The sequence below is a fragment of the Hyaena hyaena genome, unplaced genomic scaffold (genome assembly GCF_003009895.1).
Source record: "Hyaena hyaena isolate Hyena2069 unplaced genomic scaffold, ASM300989v1 scaffold_77, whole genome shotgun sequence".
Classification (NCBI taxonomy): domain Eukaryota; kingdom Metazoa; phylum Chordata; class Mammalia; order Carnivora; family Hyaenidae; genus Hyaena; species Hyaena hyaena.
In genome coordinates, this window is record NW_024080708.1 from 120,487 (window position 1) to 139,084 (window position 18,598).

Here is an 18,598-nt window from a genome sequence, read left to right on the forward strand (position 1 = left end):
AAAACCTTTATACATACAATGCATAGAAAAAAATGGGAAAGAGCTTCCGGTTTCTGGTCTGCCATACAAAGAGCTTAGAAGTTGTCACTCCCATTGTCACAAAAAAAAGCTGAAGGAATGACTCCTCTTAAATCAATTAGAAAATTGAGGTCACAGGGCAGGCTGCTCAATGTATTTTACTCTGAAGTCTAGAAAGCCTGGTGAATGTAATCACCACTGCTGGACCTTGGTAGGAGCAAGGGTAATTGACTAATTGCTGGAGATCAAGTTTGAACTACCTTGAGAGAAAAACTTCTTTTTGTCAGTTTCACCCCTAGGAGCCCCATCAAGTTCTGAGGGTGAAGATTGGAGAAAAAAATTCTTTGGTGCTGAAGGCACAGGAGGGAAAAAGTAACCATTCTGAAATAAGCCGGAAGTTCTTTGTTCTCCTGAATTAAGGCCTGCCCTCAAGGGAAATGATTTTACTAGAGCCTAACAGATTTGCATTTTATCAGAGCCTAACCAACTGGGTAGAAGGAAAATACCCAACTCCACTAACCTTCCTTCTTATCTACACTGGTAGGGAAGAGCAAACCTAACTAACAGTTTTGAAGGTCACACCTCAGAGACACAGGCTCACTTAAAGTCTGAAAACTAGGGGCGCCTGGGTGGCTTAGTCGGTTGGGCGTCCGACTTTCGCTTAGGTCATGATCTCGCAGTTCGTGGGTTCGAGCCCCACATTGGGCTCTGTGCTGACTGCCAGCTCAGAGCCTGGAGCCTGTTTCAGAGTCTGTGTCTCCCTCACTCTCTGACCCTCCCCTGCTCACGCTGTCTCTCTCTCTCTCTCACTCTCCCCTAGAAATAAATAAAAATATTTTTAAAAAAATGTCTGAAAACTAATCATATATTTATAGAATGCTTCTTTGTCCCACCACCTTGCCACAATTAACCACCATATCAATAGAGGGCCTTGTAAAACAGGAGATTACAGCTGAAAGAACTGCCCACCTCAGACATTATTTAAGAAAGAGTATTTAGGGAAGCCCAAGACAACAGAAGGGAAGTAAACAAGGACATTAGGGCGAATTTTACCTCTTACATCCCAGCAATAATAAAGAGTGAATGGAACCTAATTCCTAGCTAGATTAACATAAAACCTCATGCTGAAGGTGTATCTACCTTAGTTTCTTTTATCCAATACATCATGTCTGACTTTCACAAAAAAGTAAAAGGTATTGTAAAAGGCAGAACAAAAACAAACAAACAAACAAAAAACCAGCCACAGTCTAAAGACACAAATCAAGCACTGGAATCAGACTCTGTTATAGAAGATATTTTGGAATTATCGGACTGTGAATTTAGAGTAACTATGAGTAATATGCTTTGGACTCTAATGGGTAATGGGGCTAATATGCAAAAATATAAGGGAAATGTAAACAAAGAGATGGAGACTCTTAACAAATGCAAAGGAAATGTGAAAAATTAGTAACACTGTAAGAAATGAAGAATGCCTTTGATGGGCTCATCAGTAGATTGGACATGATGGAGGAAAGAATCAGTGAGCTAAAGATATTCTGATAGAAACTTCCCAAACTAAAATAAAAAGTTAAAAAATGAAGAAAAATGTAACAGAATATCCAAGAACTGAGAAAAAATTACAAAAGGCTTAACATATATATAACAGGAATACCAGAAGGAGAGGAAAGGAATGAAAAAAAAATATTTGAAGTAATAATGGCTGAGAATATTCCAAAATTAATGACAGACACCATAACACAGATCCAGGAAACTCAGAGAATACAAAACAAGAAAAATATGAAAAGATCTATACCTAGGCATATCATATTCAAACTGCAAGAAATCAAAAACAAAGAGAACATCTTGAAAGCATCTGGAGGAAACATACATTACCTATAGAGAAACAAAGATAAGAATTACATCCGATTTCTCTCCAGAAACCATGCAAGGAAGACAATTAAATAAATTATTGAAAGAAACCCCCACCAACCAAGAACCTAGAAATCTGTGTCCAACAAAATTATCCTTCAAAAATGAAATAGAAGTAAATTTTCTCAGGCAAAAATGAAAAGAATTTGTCACCTGCCTAAATGTTAAGAGAAATTTTTCAGAAAGAAGGAAAATGATATAGGCCAGAAAGTGGGATCTCCATAAGGAGAGGAGGAGCATTACAGAAGAAATAAATAAAGGTAAAATAAACTCTTTAACTTTTCATATTCTGAACTAAGAAAAAAATTGTTCAAAATAATCATAGCAACAATGTATTGAATGATTATAGCTTCTGAAAAAGTAAAATGAATAACAGCACTCTTACACAGGATGCGAGAGAGGAAAAGAGTACTTTGCTGTAAGGTACATGCACTACCTGAGAAGTAATATAGTGTTTTATGGATTTAGATTAGTTGTAAATGTGTATTGAAAACTCTAGCCCTACCACCAGAATTTTGTTCAAAATAAATATAATTGATATGCTAAAAGAAAGGAGAAAATGGAAGAAAAGGAAATGCCCAATTAAAACTAGAGAATGCAAAAAAAAAAAAAAAAGTGGAACACCTACTCACACTAAAGAGAAAATTAAGGTCAGTGAATAGAAAACAATTACAAATATGGTCAATCTGAATCCAGCTATGTCAACAATCACTTTAAGTGTGAATGGTCTATACACATCAATTAAAAGAGAGTAACAGAGGAGCTCCTGGGTGGCTCAGTCAGTTGGGCGTCTAGCTTCGGCTAAGGTCATGGTCTCACGGTTGGTGGGTTCAGGCCCTGCGTCGGGCTCATGTCGGGCTCCATGCTGACAGTTCAGAGCCTGGAGCCTGCTTCAGATTCTGTGTCTCCCTCTCTCTCTGACCCTCCCCTGCTCATGCTGTCTCTCTCTCTCAGAAATAACTAAAACATAAAGAAGAGAGAGAGAGAGAGTAACAGAGTAGATAAAAAGAAAAAAACATGACCCAACTATATGTTGTCTACAAGAAACCCACTTTAAATATAAAGGCATATATAGACTAAAAGTAGAGGGATGGTGAAAGCTATAGCATGCTGACACTAATCAAAAGAAAGTGGGAATAGCTATATTACTTTCAGACAAAGCAGACATTGAGAGCAAGGAAAATTATGTATATACACCTAATAGGGCACATCAAAATATGTGAGGCAAAAACTTTTAGAGCTGCAAGGAGAAACAGACAAATCCACTATGATAGTTGGAGACTTCTACAACTCTCTATTAATAATTAAAAGTTCCAGAAGACAGGATATAATTGAACTAAACAGCACCATTAATCAACCAGATCTAATTGAGTTCTACAGAATATTTCACCCAAAAGTAGAATACAGATTTTCCTTAAGCTCATGTGGACCATACACCAAGATGGACTACATTCATGGGTCATAAAGCACACCTTACCAAATTATAAATAGTAGACATTATACAAAGTATCCTCTCAGACCACACTGGAATTAAGCTAGAACTCAATAATAGAACGAAAGCTGTAAAATTCCTAAATATTTAGAGATTAAATAATACAGTTTAAAATAGCACATGGGTCAAATACATCTCAAGAGAAATTTAAAAATATTTTGAATTCTATGAAAATAAAATAGAACTTAATCAGAACTCACATGATGCAGCAAATGCAGTGTTTAGGGGAAATTTATAGTGTAGAATTAATATATTAGAAAAAGGAAAGATATAATGTCAACAATCTGAACTTCACCTTAGGAAACTAGAAAAATTGGAGTCAATCAAATTTGAAGTCAGTAGAAGTAAATATTAAAAAAATTAAGCAGAAATCAATGAAAATGAAACCAAGGAACCAATAGAGAAAAATCGATGAAACCAAAACTGATTCTTAGAAGAGATTCATATAATAAACATCTAGGTTAGATGGTTAATAACAAACATCCAGGTTAATTAAGAAAAAAAAAAGAGAGAAGACATAAATTACTAATACCAAAAATGAAAAGAAAGGTCATCACCACTATTAATCCGTGGACACCAAAAGGATAATAAAGGATTGTAATGAACAACTGTGTACACAGATTTGATAACTTAGAAACTGAATGAATACCTTGGAAGATGCATTTAACAAAACTCATGCAAGAAGTAGTCTGAATAGCTTATATCTATTAAAGAAATTGAATCAACAATTCATCGTCTCCCAAAACAGAAAGCACAAGGCCCAGATGATGAACTGGTAAACTTGACCAAACATTTTAGGAAAAACTAAATGCCAACACTCTGCAGTGCGTCTTAGAAGATAGAAGCAGAAGGAACACTATCTTACTCATTCTATGAGGCCGATATTACTCTAAAACCAAAACCAGAAAGAGATGTTACAAGAAAGGAAAATCACAGGTCAATATCTTTTATGTAAAAATTCTTAACAAAATATTAGCAAATGGAAACTAACAGTGTAGGAAAAATGCACAATTTATGGAATTTATTCCAGGAATGCAAGGCTTTTTCAGCATTCAAAAATCAACTAATGTAGAGACACCTGGGTGGTTCAGTCGGTTAATCGGCAGTTTCAGCTCAGCTCATGATCTCACAGTTCGTGGGTTTGAGCCCCGCATTGGGCTCTGTGCTGACAGCTTAGAGCCTGGAGCCTGCTTCAGATTATGTATCTCCCTCTCTTTCTTCCCCTCCTCAGCTCGCACTCTGTCTCTCTCAAAAATAAAATAAAATAAAAAATGTTAAAAATTTAAAAAAATTAACTAATTTAATCCATCACATCAATAGGCTAAAGAAGATAAATCCCATGAATGTATCAGTAGATGCATATACAAAGCATTTGATAAAATCCAATGCTATCCAGCAAACTAGGAATAGAGAAGAATTTCTTCAACTTCATAAAGAACATCTACCAAAAAATCTATAGCTAACATAATACTCAGAGAAACTAGGTGCTTTTCTCCTAAGCAGGAACAAGGCAATGATGTCTTCTCTCACCACTCCAATTTAACATTGTACTTGAAGTCATAGCTAATGCAGTAAGATGGGAAATGGAAACAAAGCATATAAATGGTTAGAATGAAGAAATAAAACTACCTTAGTTCACAGATGACATAATTATCTATGCAAAAAGTCCTAAAGAGTTAATAAAAAACCCTCTTAGACTTAAGCTATTATAGCAAAGGACATAAGGTTAATATTAAAAAGTTAATTGCTTAACTCTCTGTTAGCAACGACTGGAATTTGTAATTAAAAACACAATGCCATTTACATTAGCACCAGAAAATAAAAAAAATATTTAGGTATAAATCTAAGAAAATGTGTGCAAGATCTCTGTGAGAAAAACTACAAAATTCTCAGGGAAGAAATCAAATAAATGGAAATATATTCCATTTTAATGGATAGGAAGATCCAATATTGTCAAGATACCAGTTCTTCCCAGCTAGATCTATAGATTCAATATAATTCAAATCAAAATCCTAGCACTTTTTGGAAATAAAGAAAGTGATTCTAAGGTTTCCATGAAGAGACACCAAAGACCCAGAATTTCAAGCAAAATGAAGAACAATAAAGTTGGAGGACTGACACTACCCAACTTCTAGACATTCTAAGAGCTACATTAATCAAGAGAGTGTGGTGTTATTGAAAGAAGAGACAAATAGATCAATGGAACTTAATATAGAGCCCCGAAATAGACCCACACAAATATAGTGATCTCTGACAAAAGGAATAATGACATTTTACTGGAAAAAGGATAATCTTTTCAACAAATGGTGCCAGAACCACTAGACATCCACATGCAAGAAAGAAAGAAAGAGAGAGAGAGAGAGAGAGAGAGAGAGAAAGAAAGAAAGAAAGAAAGAAAGAAAGAAAGAAAGAAAGAAAGAAAGAAAGAAAGAAAGAAAATAATGTAGACACCGACCTTAAACCTTTCATAAAAATAGCTTGAAATAGATCAAAGGTCTAAATATAAAATACAAAAGTATAAAACTTCTAAAAGATAACATAGGAGAAAATCTAGGTGACCTTGGATTTGGTAGTGAGCTTTTAGATATAACATCAGAAGCATGCTCCATGAAAGAAAAAATTGATAAATTGGATTTAATTAAAAGTAAAAGATTCTGCTCTGGAAAAGACACTGTTGAATAAGCGAACTGAAGGAAATATTTGCAAAACACTCATCTGATAGAGGACTTGTGTCCAAAATTTGCAAAGAACTATTAAAACTCTCTCTCTCTCTCTCTCTCTCTCTCTCACACACACACACACACACACACACACACACACACACACACACAACAAAAATTAAAGGAAAGAAAAGAAAATGACTAACCCAATTAAAAGGCCAAGGAGCTAAACAGACACCTCACCAAAAAAAAGATATACAGGTGGCATATAAGCATATGAAAAGGTACTCCAGGGGCACCTGGGTGGCTCAGTCGGTTAAGTGCCCGACTTTGGCTCAGGTCATGATCTCACGGTTTGTGGGTTCGAACCCCGCGTCGGGCTCTGTGCTGACAGTTCATAGCCTGGAGCCTGCTTCAGATTCTGTGTCTCCCTCTCTCTCTGCCCCTCTCCCACTTGCTCCCTGTCTCTGCCTCTCAAAATAAAATAAAGGCATACAAATTTTTTTTAAAAAAGAAAAGATACTCCACATCATATATCATTAGAGATTTGCAAACTAAATAAACAAATTAGACACTGCCACACACCTATTAGAATGGTTATTACCCGAAATATAGAGAACACCAAATACTCGTGAGGCCATGGAGTAACAGGAACTCTCATTCACTGCTGGTGGGAATGCAAAATGGTATAGTCACTTTGGAAGACAGTTTGGAAGTCTCCTACCAAGCTAAATATCATTTTACTATGTGTTCCAGCAGCCATACTCTCAGGCATTATCCAAATGAGCTGAAAACATGTCCACCCAAAACCTGCTCGCAAGTGTTTAGAACACTTTTATTCACAATTTCCAATAATTAGAAGCAACCAAGATGTCCTTCGGTAGGTGAATTGATAAATAAGCTGTGCAACCATACAATGGAATATTATTTACTGACAAAATAAATGAGCTGTCAAGCAATGAAAAAAAAACATGGAGTAACCTTAAGTGGATATTTCTAAGTGAAAGGAGCAAGTTTAAAAAGACTTCACACCTTATGATCCCGACTGTATGACATCTTGAAAAGACAAAACTATAAAGACAGTATAAAAAGATCAATGGCTTTCAGGAGTTGTTGGGGGACAGAGGAGGGAAGAGATAAATAGGCAGAATTCAGGGGCTATTTTGGGCTCTGAAACTATTCTGTGTGATACTGTAAAGTTGGGTATGTATCATTATACATTTGCCATAACCCATACAACTACACAAACAAAGTGCATGCTCGGGTAAACCATGTGCTTTACTTGATACATCATTATTGGTTCATTAATTGTAACATGCACTACACTTAACATAGGATGTCAATAACAGGGGAAGCTGGGGTTATGAGGTCAAGAGAGGATATATTGAAACTCTCTGTACTTTCTGCTCAATTTTTTTGTAAACCTAAAAGTGCTTCAAAAAAGTAGTCTATTGATTAAAAAAAAGAAAAGAAAAAAAGTGACATTATAGAATTGTAAAAGTGGTTATCTTCTGGTAGCACAATTCTATGTGATTTTTCTTTCCTCTCTTTTTAGTTTTATTTATGTATAATTTACAGGCAATTCACCCTTTTTCTAGGGTAGAGTTTTGTGAGTTTCAACAAAAAACATTCTGCTGTGAAGTCACCATCAGAATTAAGATAAAAAATGGCTCCATCACCCAACAGATTTACTCTGTGCTCCTTTGTAGTTAAAATTCTTCCCCCCACCCCCTGTCCTTGGTAACTGGATCTGCTTTCCTTCCCTATCGTTTTGCCTTTTGTGGAATGAAAATAATTGGAATCATACCCGTACATGGACTTTGAGTCTGGCTTTATTCATGTAGCATAATGCTTTTGAGATTCATCTATGTTTGTGTGCCTCAAACATTCATTTCTTTTTATTGCTGACTGATATTCCATTGTTCGCATGTTTACAAATTTATCATTTAAAGGACATGTGAGTTGCTTTTAGGTTTTATTGACAATGAATAGACCCGTTGTAAACATTCTTGTACAGGTTTTTGTTTGAATATACATTTTTATTTCACCAGGGAAAGTGCCTAGGAGTGGGATTATAGGGTTATATATATAATAAGTGTAGTTTTAACTTTATAAGAAACTGCCAAGTTGCTTTCCAGGGTGGCTGCACTACTTTGCATTTCCACCAGCAAAGTATGAGGAGAGTTCCAGTTGCTTCACATCCTCACCAACACTTAGTATGGTTAGGTTTTTTGAGTTAGGTACTAGTTTCAATTTGCATTTCCCTGCTGATTGATTATGTGTTTGATATCTGTGTGTCTTCTTTGGTAAAGCGTCAGTTCGAATTGTATTCCTATTTTATTTTATTTTATTTTTGAGAGAAAAACGAGAGGGAGGGAGCACATGGGGGAGGGGCAGAGAGAGAGAGAGAGAGAGAGAGAGAGAGAGAGAGAGAATATTAAGCAGGCTTCACGCTCAGCTTGGAGCCTGACATGGGGCTCGATCTCATGACCATGAAATCATGACTTGAGACAAAATCAAAAGTCGGATGCTTAACCAGCTGAGCCACCCACATGCCCCCAAATTGTATTCCCATTGTAAAACATGGATTGTTTGTTTCCTTATTCTTAAATTCTGAGATTTCTTTATATATAAGGCTTTTATCAGAAATACAATTTGCAAATAATTTCTCTCAGCTCATGGCTTTTCTTTTTATTCTCTTAACATTCTTTCAGAGGCAAAAATGCTTAATTTTGATGAGGCCTCTTTTTAATAATATTTCTTTTAGAGATTGTAGTTTTGGTGTCATATCTGAGAAATCTTTGCCTAACCCAATATCACAAAAGTAGCCTTCAGTGTTTTCTTACAAAGTTTTAAAATATTAAAAATTTACATTAAAGTCTATCTGTGATCCATTTTGAATTAATTTTTGTATGTGGTCTGAGATATAGATTCATTTTATTTCGTGTTTTGTATATGAATATCCAAATGTTCAAATAACGGTGAAAAAATACTGTTCCTCCTTCATACATTTGTTGAAAATCAATTGACTATGTAAGTGTGGGTCTATTTTTTGACTCATCATTCTATTCTATTGATATATTTGTCTAAACTTTCGCCAAAATCACATTGTCTTAAAAATTATAATTTTACATTTTCTTGGTATAGATAAACCACATCTTCTTGATCCATTCATCTGTTGATGGACACTTAGGCTCTTTCCATGTTTTAGCTATTGTGGAGAGTGCTGCTATGAACATTGGGGTATATGTGCTCCTATGCATCAGCATTTCTGTATCCCTTGGGTAAATTCCTAGCAGTGCTATTGCTGGGTCATAAGGGAGTTCTATTGTTAGTTTCCTGAGGAACCTCCACACTGTTTTCCAGAGGAGCTGTACCAATTTACCATGTGTAGCAACATGGATGGACCTTGAGGGTGTTATGCTGAGCGAAATAAGTCAGGCAGAGAAGGACAAATATCATATGTTTGCACGTATAGGAGGATTAGGAGGAACTTGACGGAGGAACAAGGGGGAGAAGAAGGGCGGAAATGGTGGGGGAAAGGGAGAGAGGCAAACCATGAGAGACTCTTGAATGCTGACAAAAACTGAGGACTGATGGATGTGGGGGGGAGGGGGGGTGGGCATGGAGGAGGGCACTTTGGGGATGAGCACTGAGTGTTATGTGGAAACTAATTTGACAATAAACTATTTGTTAAAAAAAAAAATTTTACATTTTCTTGAAATGACATCATATGTGTCCTCCCAAATCATTCCTTGTCAGAATTGTTTTGGCTATTCTCCTTTAACTTTCCATATAAATTTTGGAATTAAATTAACAATTTTTACAAAATATCTTGCTAATACTTTGTATTGGGTTTCATTGAATCAATAAATCACTTTGTGGGGAATTGACATCTTTGCAATATTGTGACTTCCAATCCACAAACAAGGTATACCTCTTCATCTTTTAGGCCTTCTTTCACTTCCTTTACTGTCGCTTTGTAGGTTTCTGAGTACAGGTCTGGCGCATATCCTGTTAGAGTTATAGCTCAGTATTTCCATGTTTTGAAGGAGCTGTTGCAAATGGTACTTTTTCAAATTGCAGTTTCTTTGCTTTTTGAATTCATTTATTTTTGAGAGAGAGAGTGAGTGAAAGCGTGAGCAGGAGAGGGGCAGAGAAAGGGGGAGAGAGAGAGAGAGAGAGAGAGAGAGAGAGAGAGAGAGTGAGAGTCCCAACCAGGCTCTGCACTGTTAGTGCAGTGCCCGATGCAGGGCTCAGTCTCACGAACCATAAGGTGGTGACTGGAACTGAAATCAAGGGTCAGATGCCTAACCGACTTAGCCACCCAGGTGCCTCTCAAATTTCAGTTTCTAATTGTTCATTATAGAATATATTAGCATAATCAGCTTTTGGATATTGGCCTTGTATCCTGTAATCTTGCTAAATTCTCTTAACTATTTCTAGTAACTGTGAATAGATTCTTTGGGATTTTTCTTTGTAGATGGCCATATCTATTAATAGAACAGTTTTATGTTTTATTCTCCAATAGGCATACCTTTTCCTTCTTTTTCTTACCTGATTTCACTGGCGTGGATCTCCACAAAGCAGTGGAGCAGATACCCATGCATAACTCCCAATCTCAGGGAAAAAGCGTTCTCTTTTTCCATAAAGTATGCTGTTAGCTGTAGATTTTTTTGAAGATGCCCTCGTTAGGTTGAGGAAGGCCCTCTTCTAAAGCTTTGCTGAGAGTTTCTGTCACAAATGAATATAGAATTTTGTCAAATGCTTTTCTGCATCTATTGTGATTATCACATGATTTTTCTTCTCCAGTTTGTTGATATGATGAATTATGTTGACTGAATTGTGAGTATTGTGAATTTTGAATTAGCCTTTAATTTTCAGGATAAATCCCCACTTTCTCATAAAGTATTATCCTTCTTATGTATCCTTGGGTTTAATTTACTAAAATTTTAGTGAGAATATTTGTGTCTATGTTCAGGAGGGATGTTGGTCTGTAGTTTTATTTTTGTTCTTGCAATATCTTTATCTGGTTCTGATGTCAGTGTCATTCTCACATCAATGATGCAGTCCCTCCTCTTCATTTTTCTGAAGTGTTTGGTAGAATGTTTGATAGAATTCACTAGTGAAGTCATCTGGCCTTGGAGTTTTCTTTGTCACAAAGTTTTTAACTACAGATTCAAGTTCTTTAAAAGATATATGAATATTCAGGTTATCTAGCTCTTCTAGATTGAGCTTTGGTAATTTGTGTCTTTCCGAGAATCCATCCATTTCATCTAGGTTGCTAAATTAAATAGAATAAAGTTATTCATAATATTCTTTTTTATCCTTTTAAAAAAAATTCTCTCTGTTGTCCCTCATATTGGGAATTTGCATCTTCCATATTTTTATCGTTGCTGATTTTGTGAGAGGTTTATCAATTTTATGGATTTTATTTAAAAAACGCATTGTAGGGACGCCTGGGTGGCTCAGTTGGTTGAGTGTCCGACTTCAGCTCAGGTCATGATCTCACTATTTGTGAGTTCAGGTCCCACATCAGGCTCTGTGCTGACAGCTCAGAAGTCTGCTTTGGATTCTGTGTCTCCCTCTCTCCCTGTCCCTCCCCTGCTTGTGTGCTCTCTCTCTCTCTTTCAAAAATAAATAAACATTAAAAAATTTTAAAAACACATTGTTCTCACTGATTTTTTTTTCTGTTGATTTTCTGTCTTCAATTTCACTGATTTCTGTTCTTTATCATTCCTTTCTTCTGTTTGCTTTTGGTTTATTTTTCTCTACTTTTTCTAGTTTTTTGTTTTTGAGAGAGAGAGCGAGCGAGCGAGCACAAGTGAGAGAAAGTCAGAGGGAGAGGAGGACAGAGAATCTTCAGCAGGCTCCACATCCAGAACAGAGCCCAACATGAAGCTTGATCTCATGACCCTGAGATAGTGACCTTTGCTGAAATGAAAAGTCAGCCACTTAACTGACTGAGCCACCTAGGCACCCCAACTTTTTCTAGTTTCTTAAGGTGTTGGTTTGTAATATAGGTGTTCTCCTTTTCTAATATAGGTGTTCTAGTGATATAAATTTCACCTTTAAGTACTTCTTTAGCCAAATCCCATTGATTTTGATATGCTGTGTTTTAATTTTCATTTAGTGCAAACTATTTTCTAACTTTCCATTTGATTTTTTTCTTCAACCACAGGCTATTTATGAGTTACCAGTATATTAAAAATGGTTGTCTAGTGCTGGGATTGCGTGTAATGATTTTCACATATATACATTTGTTTTTACTCTGTTCTTTTTGGAACTTTGTGCAAGTTTTCCAATTTTATACATTAAGTATGCATTGCTTTTCTAAGAAGAAAATATAAAATGCCACTCTACATTTTGTAGTACTTTATCATTTACAGAGTTTCACTTAATCCTCCAACCTCTTCTTGAGAAACAGATAATCTATGTCCCACAGGTGTTGAAACCAGATTGGCAATTTTTTTATTTTCATTTTTATTTTTTACTTCTTTTAAGACTGATAGTTTTAATGACTTGCTCAATGACACACAGGTAGAGCTAGTTTAGAATTCAAACTCAGATTTTCTGACTCTCCCAGTTCATCCTTCTGAAGAAGTTGGAAACAATGGTTTGAAAAGTAAATTGGAATGTATTTTCGGGGTGGTTGGAAAAAAAATCATTGAGGGTCTTGAATGTGTGACTTGAGACAATGATCTTAGTGTAGTATTTTTTAATGTTTATTTTTGAGAGATAGCATTAGTGGGGGATGGACAGAGATAGAGGGGGACTGAGGACCCCACATGTGCTCTGCACTGATAGCAGTGACCCCATGTGGGGCTCGAACTTATGAACTGTGAGAGAGTGACCTGAGCTGAAGTCTGACATTCAACTGACTGAACCATCCAGGTGCCCATTTCAGTGTAGTATTAATCTAAATCTCTGATTCCTAGGGGCTCTCAGGCATGATCTCAGCCAGTTAAGCATCCGACTTAGGCTCAGGTCATGATCTCACAGTTTGTAGGTTCAAGCCCCGCATCAGGCTCTGTGTTGATGGCTCAGAGCCTGGAGCCTGCTTAGGATTCTGTATCTACTTCTCTTTCTGTCCCTCCCCAGCTTGTGCTCTGTCTCTGTCTCTATAAAAAATAAATAAACATTTAAAAATTAAATAAATAAATAAATCTCTAATTTCTAGTGAGGTTGAACATCTTTTCCTGTTTATTGCCTGTTCGCATTTCTTCTTCTACCAAATTGTTATTCATGTCCCAGATAAATAGATCAACTTTCTGCTGGACTGGCTGGTCTTTTACTTATTAATTTAAATGATCAAAAGTTCCCAATACTCATACTTTATTTGTTGGAAATATCTTCTCCCAGCTTCTTGCTTATCTGCCTTTTCTTTATTCAATTTTGATCATCAGAGAAAAGTGTACTGGAGAGTGGGACAAACTGATGCGTTTGCTACAAGAAGAATCTTGGTTGTTTTGACCTTGAGTGATGGGAAGCAGGAAATAGATAAGGATGGGATTTGAAGGTGAATAAAATGGTTTAGAGATTCATTTACCAGTCATTTGTTAATTGATTACGTTTACTGGCCCCAGTGTGCTAGGCCATGTGATAGAGAGCAAAGAACAAATGTTGCCTGCTTTAAAGAATGTTTTTAATGTTTATTTTTGAGAGAGAGAGAGAAAGAGAGAGCGAGCGAGCAGGGGAGGGGCAGAGAGAGAGGGAGACAGAGAATGTGAAGCAGGCTACAGGCTCCGCGGTGTCATCACAGAGCCAAATGCAGGGCTCCCACTCATAAACCACGAGATCATGACCTGAGCTGAAGTTGGAAGCTTAACCAAATGAGCCACCCAGGCACCCCAAATCTTGACAGCTTTTGAGGAACTTTTACTTTGATGGAGAAATAAGACATGTAAAGTAGTACAAGTAACATAGTATGTGCTCAAGAGACTATGGCACAAGATAGGCTATGGCTGTGAAAGTTTCTATTCATCAAAGGGGAAGGGGACATTACTTTGGAGCAAATTGGGAGTTGTTTACATAAGAAACAGGCTTTGAGATGAATGAGAGCAAAGACTATGGGTATTTTGTTCACCATCTATCCCCACCAGTTAGCAGAATGCCTGACAATAAGTGTTCAGGGCTTGTGAGTGGCTCAGCCGGTTAAGTGTCTGACTTTGGCTCAGGTCATGATCTCATGGTCTGTGAGTTCGGACTCTCTGCTGTCAGTACAGTGTCTGCTTCGGATCCTTTGTCCCCGTCTCTCTCTGCCCCTCCAATTGTGTTCTCTCTCTCTCAAAATAAAGTTTAAAAAAGAATAAGTGTCCAATTATTTGTTTAATGATTGAATGATACTAGCATGCGTGGGCAAAAGCCATTTATAGGAACTTATCACAGTGTGTTTAGTTCATTAGTCATACACCACACTGGGCAGCTCTGAGAAAGAGAGATCAGCATTTCAGACCTTAGCTTGCATTTACAAAGCAAGAAGAACAACTTTTTCCAAAAGGACACACAACATGCTCCCTTATTTTACCATTGGAACAGAGCAGGAATCAGGATCTTGGCTTCACTCAGAAAAACCTGGGCTTGACTCTCATGTCGATTACTTAGTGGTTAGATGACCCTTGATTTCCCTCATCTATGAAATGAGACTAATAATCTTGCTAGTTCATCATAGGATCAAATAAGCAAAGCATATAAAACATGGAGCTTCTAGGAGGGGTTCTAGAAATATTCCCTATGCCTCTTCTCTTAAAGGACACTAAACCAGATGGAAAGTGTGATTGCCTTTGGGTTTTATGACTTTGTTTGTGGTTTCTAACCATCATATTCTCCATCTCGTTCCTCACAGATTCAGAGACATATTGTGTGTTTCAAGACAAGAAGTACAGAGTGGGTGAGAGATGGCATCCTTACCTGGAACCTTATGGGTTGGTTTACTGTGTGAACTGCATCTGCTCAGAGGTACAATCCTTCACAGCATATAATTATCCAGTTTGCTCTTTAGACATACTTTCTTTGCCTGGATGGCTGGGAAGCATGGGTGGTAAAAACCTAAGAGAAGTTAGGAAGCAGTTTGTAAGGAAAAATAAACATCTGACTTTTTCGTCTTGTTGCCTTTTGGCTTGTTGCCTTTGGGATCCCTGAGTATTCGCTGTGGCCTAATATTTATAGTCTCTTAGCCAAATGATACGGGACATGGTGGGAGAAGGTAGAAGAGTTTGATTAGTGGGAATGGGGAAACAAAGCTCAATATAATACCTGGATTATAAGACAAAATCATTTTCGAAGGTCATTTTCAAGACTTGCCTTTAAAATTTTTTTTTATTGATTTCTGAGAGAGAGAGACAGCGTGAGCAGGGGAGGGTCAGAGAGAAAGGGAGATACAGAATCTGAAGCAGGCTCTAAGCTAGCTTTCAGCACAGAGCCTGATGCGGGGCTTGAACCCATGAACCGTGAGATCATGACCTGAGCCGAAGTCGGACGCTCAACCGACTGAGCCACCCAGGAGCCCCAAGACTGGCCTTTAAAGAAGAGCTTAGGGCAGGTTATACACTGGTTCATCGGAGAGTGTATTTTTTGTTGTCTCTCCTCGTAACCATAATTAGGATCGAGGCTGTGAAACCTTGGCCCGTACCTGCTGATGATTAGAATTCTCTTGGTTTGATCATGGCTCCTGCCCAATCATTCAGAGAGGTGTTTGGACACCTTAAATGCCATCTGTGCAATAGACAAAACAGATAGTCTCATCTTCTTTCCATGGCCTTGATTCAGGACCACAGGTGTGGCCCATCTTTCTAGATAAGCTTCTGTCATCATATAGTAGTCCAGGGTTTCTCAATCTCTGCACTATTGACATTCTTGCACAGATAATTCCTTGTTGTAGGGGCTGTCCTAGACTGTGTAGGATATTTATCAGCGTTCCTGGCCTCTACCCACTAGACACCAATAGCACCAATCGCAGTTGTGACAACCAAAAATGTCTCGAGATATGGCCAAAGTTGCTTGGGGAGCAAAATGACTCCTGGTGGAGACCACTGCACTAGGTCAATTGGTAAAGGAAGCCTTGTACGAGGCCTTGAGAAAAGAGAACTCAGAACATATGGAAAGAATTTTCAAGACCAGCCTCTCACTTGAGACCTTGTGGAAGAGCTGTACACCCTCCCTAGTGCCCAGGTAGAATAGAAGCAGTCACTTGCAAGCCAGATTGTTTTGCCATTTAAATAGAGGGTTGGGCTTCTAGAATATTAAGGATGTGAAAACCTAACCTTTGGGCAATAGGAGATAATGTTAAGAAGCTCCTAGGCTCTAGGGTCAAGGCAGACCATGTTTCCAAGCCGCGCTCTGCCACCTGTGAGTCGTGTTATGTTGGACAAGTTACCTAACCTCTCTGTGATCCCTTCAGCTTGTTTTTCTTTAAAACAGGATAATGATACTACATATTTCATATGGTTGTGCTAAGGATTAAATTCACTAATACATTTCAATCACTTAAAACAGTGCTTGGTCATAGCATTCAAGAAATGTCAGCTGCTGTCATCATCATCATCACTATCATATCGTATTATTTTTATTTATTAACTCTGGAACAGAATTCAGTTCAACTCATTAAGGAAGCATCTGTGTAGGCCTCAAACCAAAGGAGTGGTTTCTGATGTGCTTTGACGATTTCAGTTCAAAATGATACACTTTGCTCTGAGGAGTGTAGCACAAAAGGGGGCTCTGGTGTTTCCAAATGCAACACTCCAAAAATTTATTCTAGAAGGTCCATGAGAAAAGAAAATGGTTTATGGTAAGGTCATTTGAATTTGGATCAAAGGCCAGGGCAGGTATTAAATAGGGCATCTGGGGACTGATTAACTGCCTGGTATGACATGATTGTCTTAGATTCTTGACCCAACATTGGAAATGGACAGCTAACCCTTGGAGGCTGAGATTTGCTGTCTGCAGGGCAGTAAAAATGTTAATATGATCCCAAAGCCAACAGGTCAGGCACTAGGCATCTTCCCTTTCATCCTCTTTGTCACCTTCTTCCCCCACAAAAGCGTGATAAATGCAAGTAACCCGTGCTTGGAATGAATTATGGATGGAAATGCTAATGCATAATTGATTTCCAAAAGTTTCCTGTGATCTAGCATGGCTGAGGGCTGTCAGAGCTAGGAATCTTGTCATTGTAAATTGGTCAGGGACCCAGTCACCCCCCAGGAACACTAGGTAATCAGTTCAATTCCAAAGCCTAGCTGTTCTCAGAAAACTTACGACTGAAACTGGAAAGGAGGAGACGAGGCAGTCAGCCTGCTGGACCAAGGCAGAATTACATGGAATCCAGGACCCATGTGCCAGGAATGTCTCCTTGCCCAGGGGTGGGTAGCAGCTCAGGGGGACCCATCACTCCTTATCCCTTCCCTCCTGTGGTATTGAGCAGGTGATTATGTAGTTAGAATAGGCTCTTGTTGATGTGAAGCTGGAGCCAGAAATGCTAGAAACACCACAAAGCCAGGCCAGCAGGAGCTGTTTTCCCCACAATTAGTGGGAAGCTTTGAAAACTAGAGCAATGGTGACCCCAGCTTCAGAAAGATATGCCAGCAAGCTATCCACCAACCCAGCAGAGGTGCTAGGGGTGAGAAGAGGGAAGAAAATACTGATTTCATTCAGCTTCTTAGGAATGCGTCATCCGCTGTCTGGGTGAGTCTCTGTGTGCCTGTTTCTCAAATTGGAATGACCACAGGTGACCTTTGAAAGACATTCATTTTTTTTCATGATTGCCTCTTCTCTTTCAGAATGGGAATGTGCTTTGCAGCCGAGTCAGATGTCCAAGCCTTCATTGCCTCTCCCCTGTGCATATACCACATCTGTGCTGCCCACGCTGCCCAGGTAAAACCAGATCGCCTCTCTCTTCCCCGGCTGTGGTTCTCCTTCCTTCCTCTTCCACCCAACCCACTCCATCTGCCTAATTCCCCAGAAGGGAAACTTCCAGACAGAAATAACAATAGGACGCTTTTTAGGCAGGCCGCGTTGGCCCCTAAATGCTGTTTATAGCCCAAGCGGGGCACATTCTAGACTCTAATAAGTTATTGGGTACCCAGTAACAGATTTTCATTGGGCTTTTAATCATTTGAAGGTGGATGTCAGTTGGGGGAAGGGAATTGTGGCTCAGAGAGTTTGTGCCATAACAACCTCTTCCTGCCATGGGCAGCGGGCACCAGGGGAATTGTAGCATGGCGGCACGTGTCTCAAGCAATTAGTGCCGGAATTGCATAAATCAAAGGAGCTGAACCAGTGAGGTTTATGACAGTATAAAGCTGCCTGCCTGCTGAATAGACACCTCCTCCAGACTGCACAGCTATTATGTACACATTGTTAAGAGCAAATCTAAGGGGGAGGCGGGCAGAGACTTTTTCACAAGGCTGTTAGGACCGTCTACTTTGATGGTTTGCGGGTAGGGTGTTTGTCTGAGGCAGCGGCTCCCTCAGTGACACTTTGTTCATGTCTGACTGGGACCTGGCTCCCACACCAGAGGCATGCA

At 38.4% G+C, this 18,598-nt stretch overlaps 1 protein-coding gene across 1 annotated transcript in view; it reads left to right on the top strand.

Annotated features, from left to right (window-relative positions):
• The window catches only part of CHRDL1 (chordin like 1), a 126,583-nt gene that overhangs the window by 17,803 nt on the left and 90,182 nt on the right, over window positions 1-18,598 (top strand). The window contains exons 3-4 of the mRNA XM_039233487.1: window positions 14,924-15,036; window positions 17,853-17,946. Coding sequence (XP_039089418.1) covers window positions 14,924-15,036; window positions 17,853-17,946 — 207 coding nt within the window. The remainder of the gene's footprint in view (window positions 1-14,923; window positions 15,037-17,852; window positions 17,947-18,598) is intronic.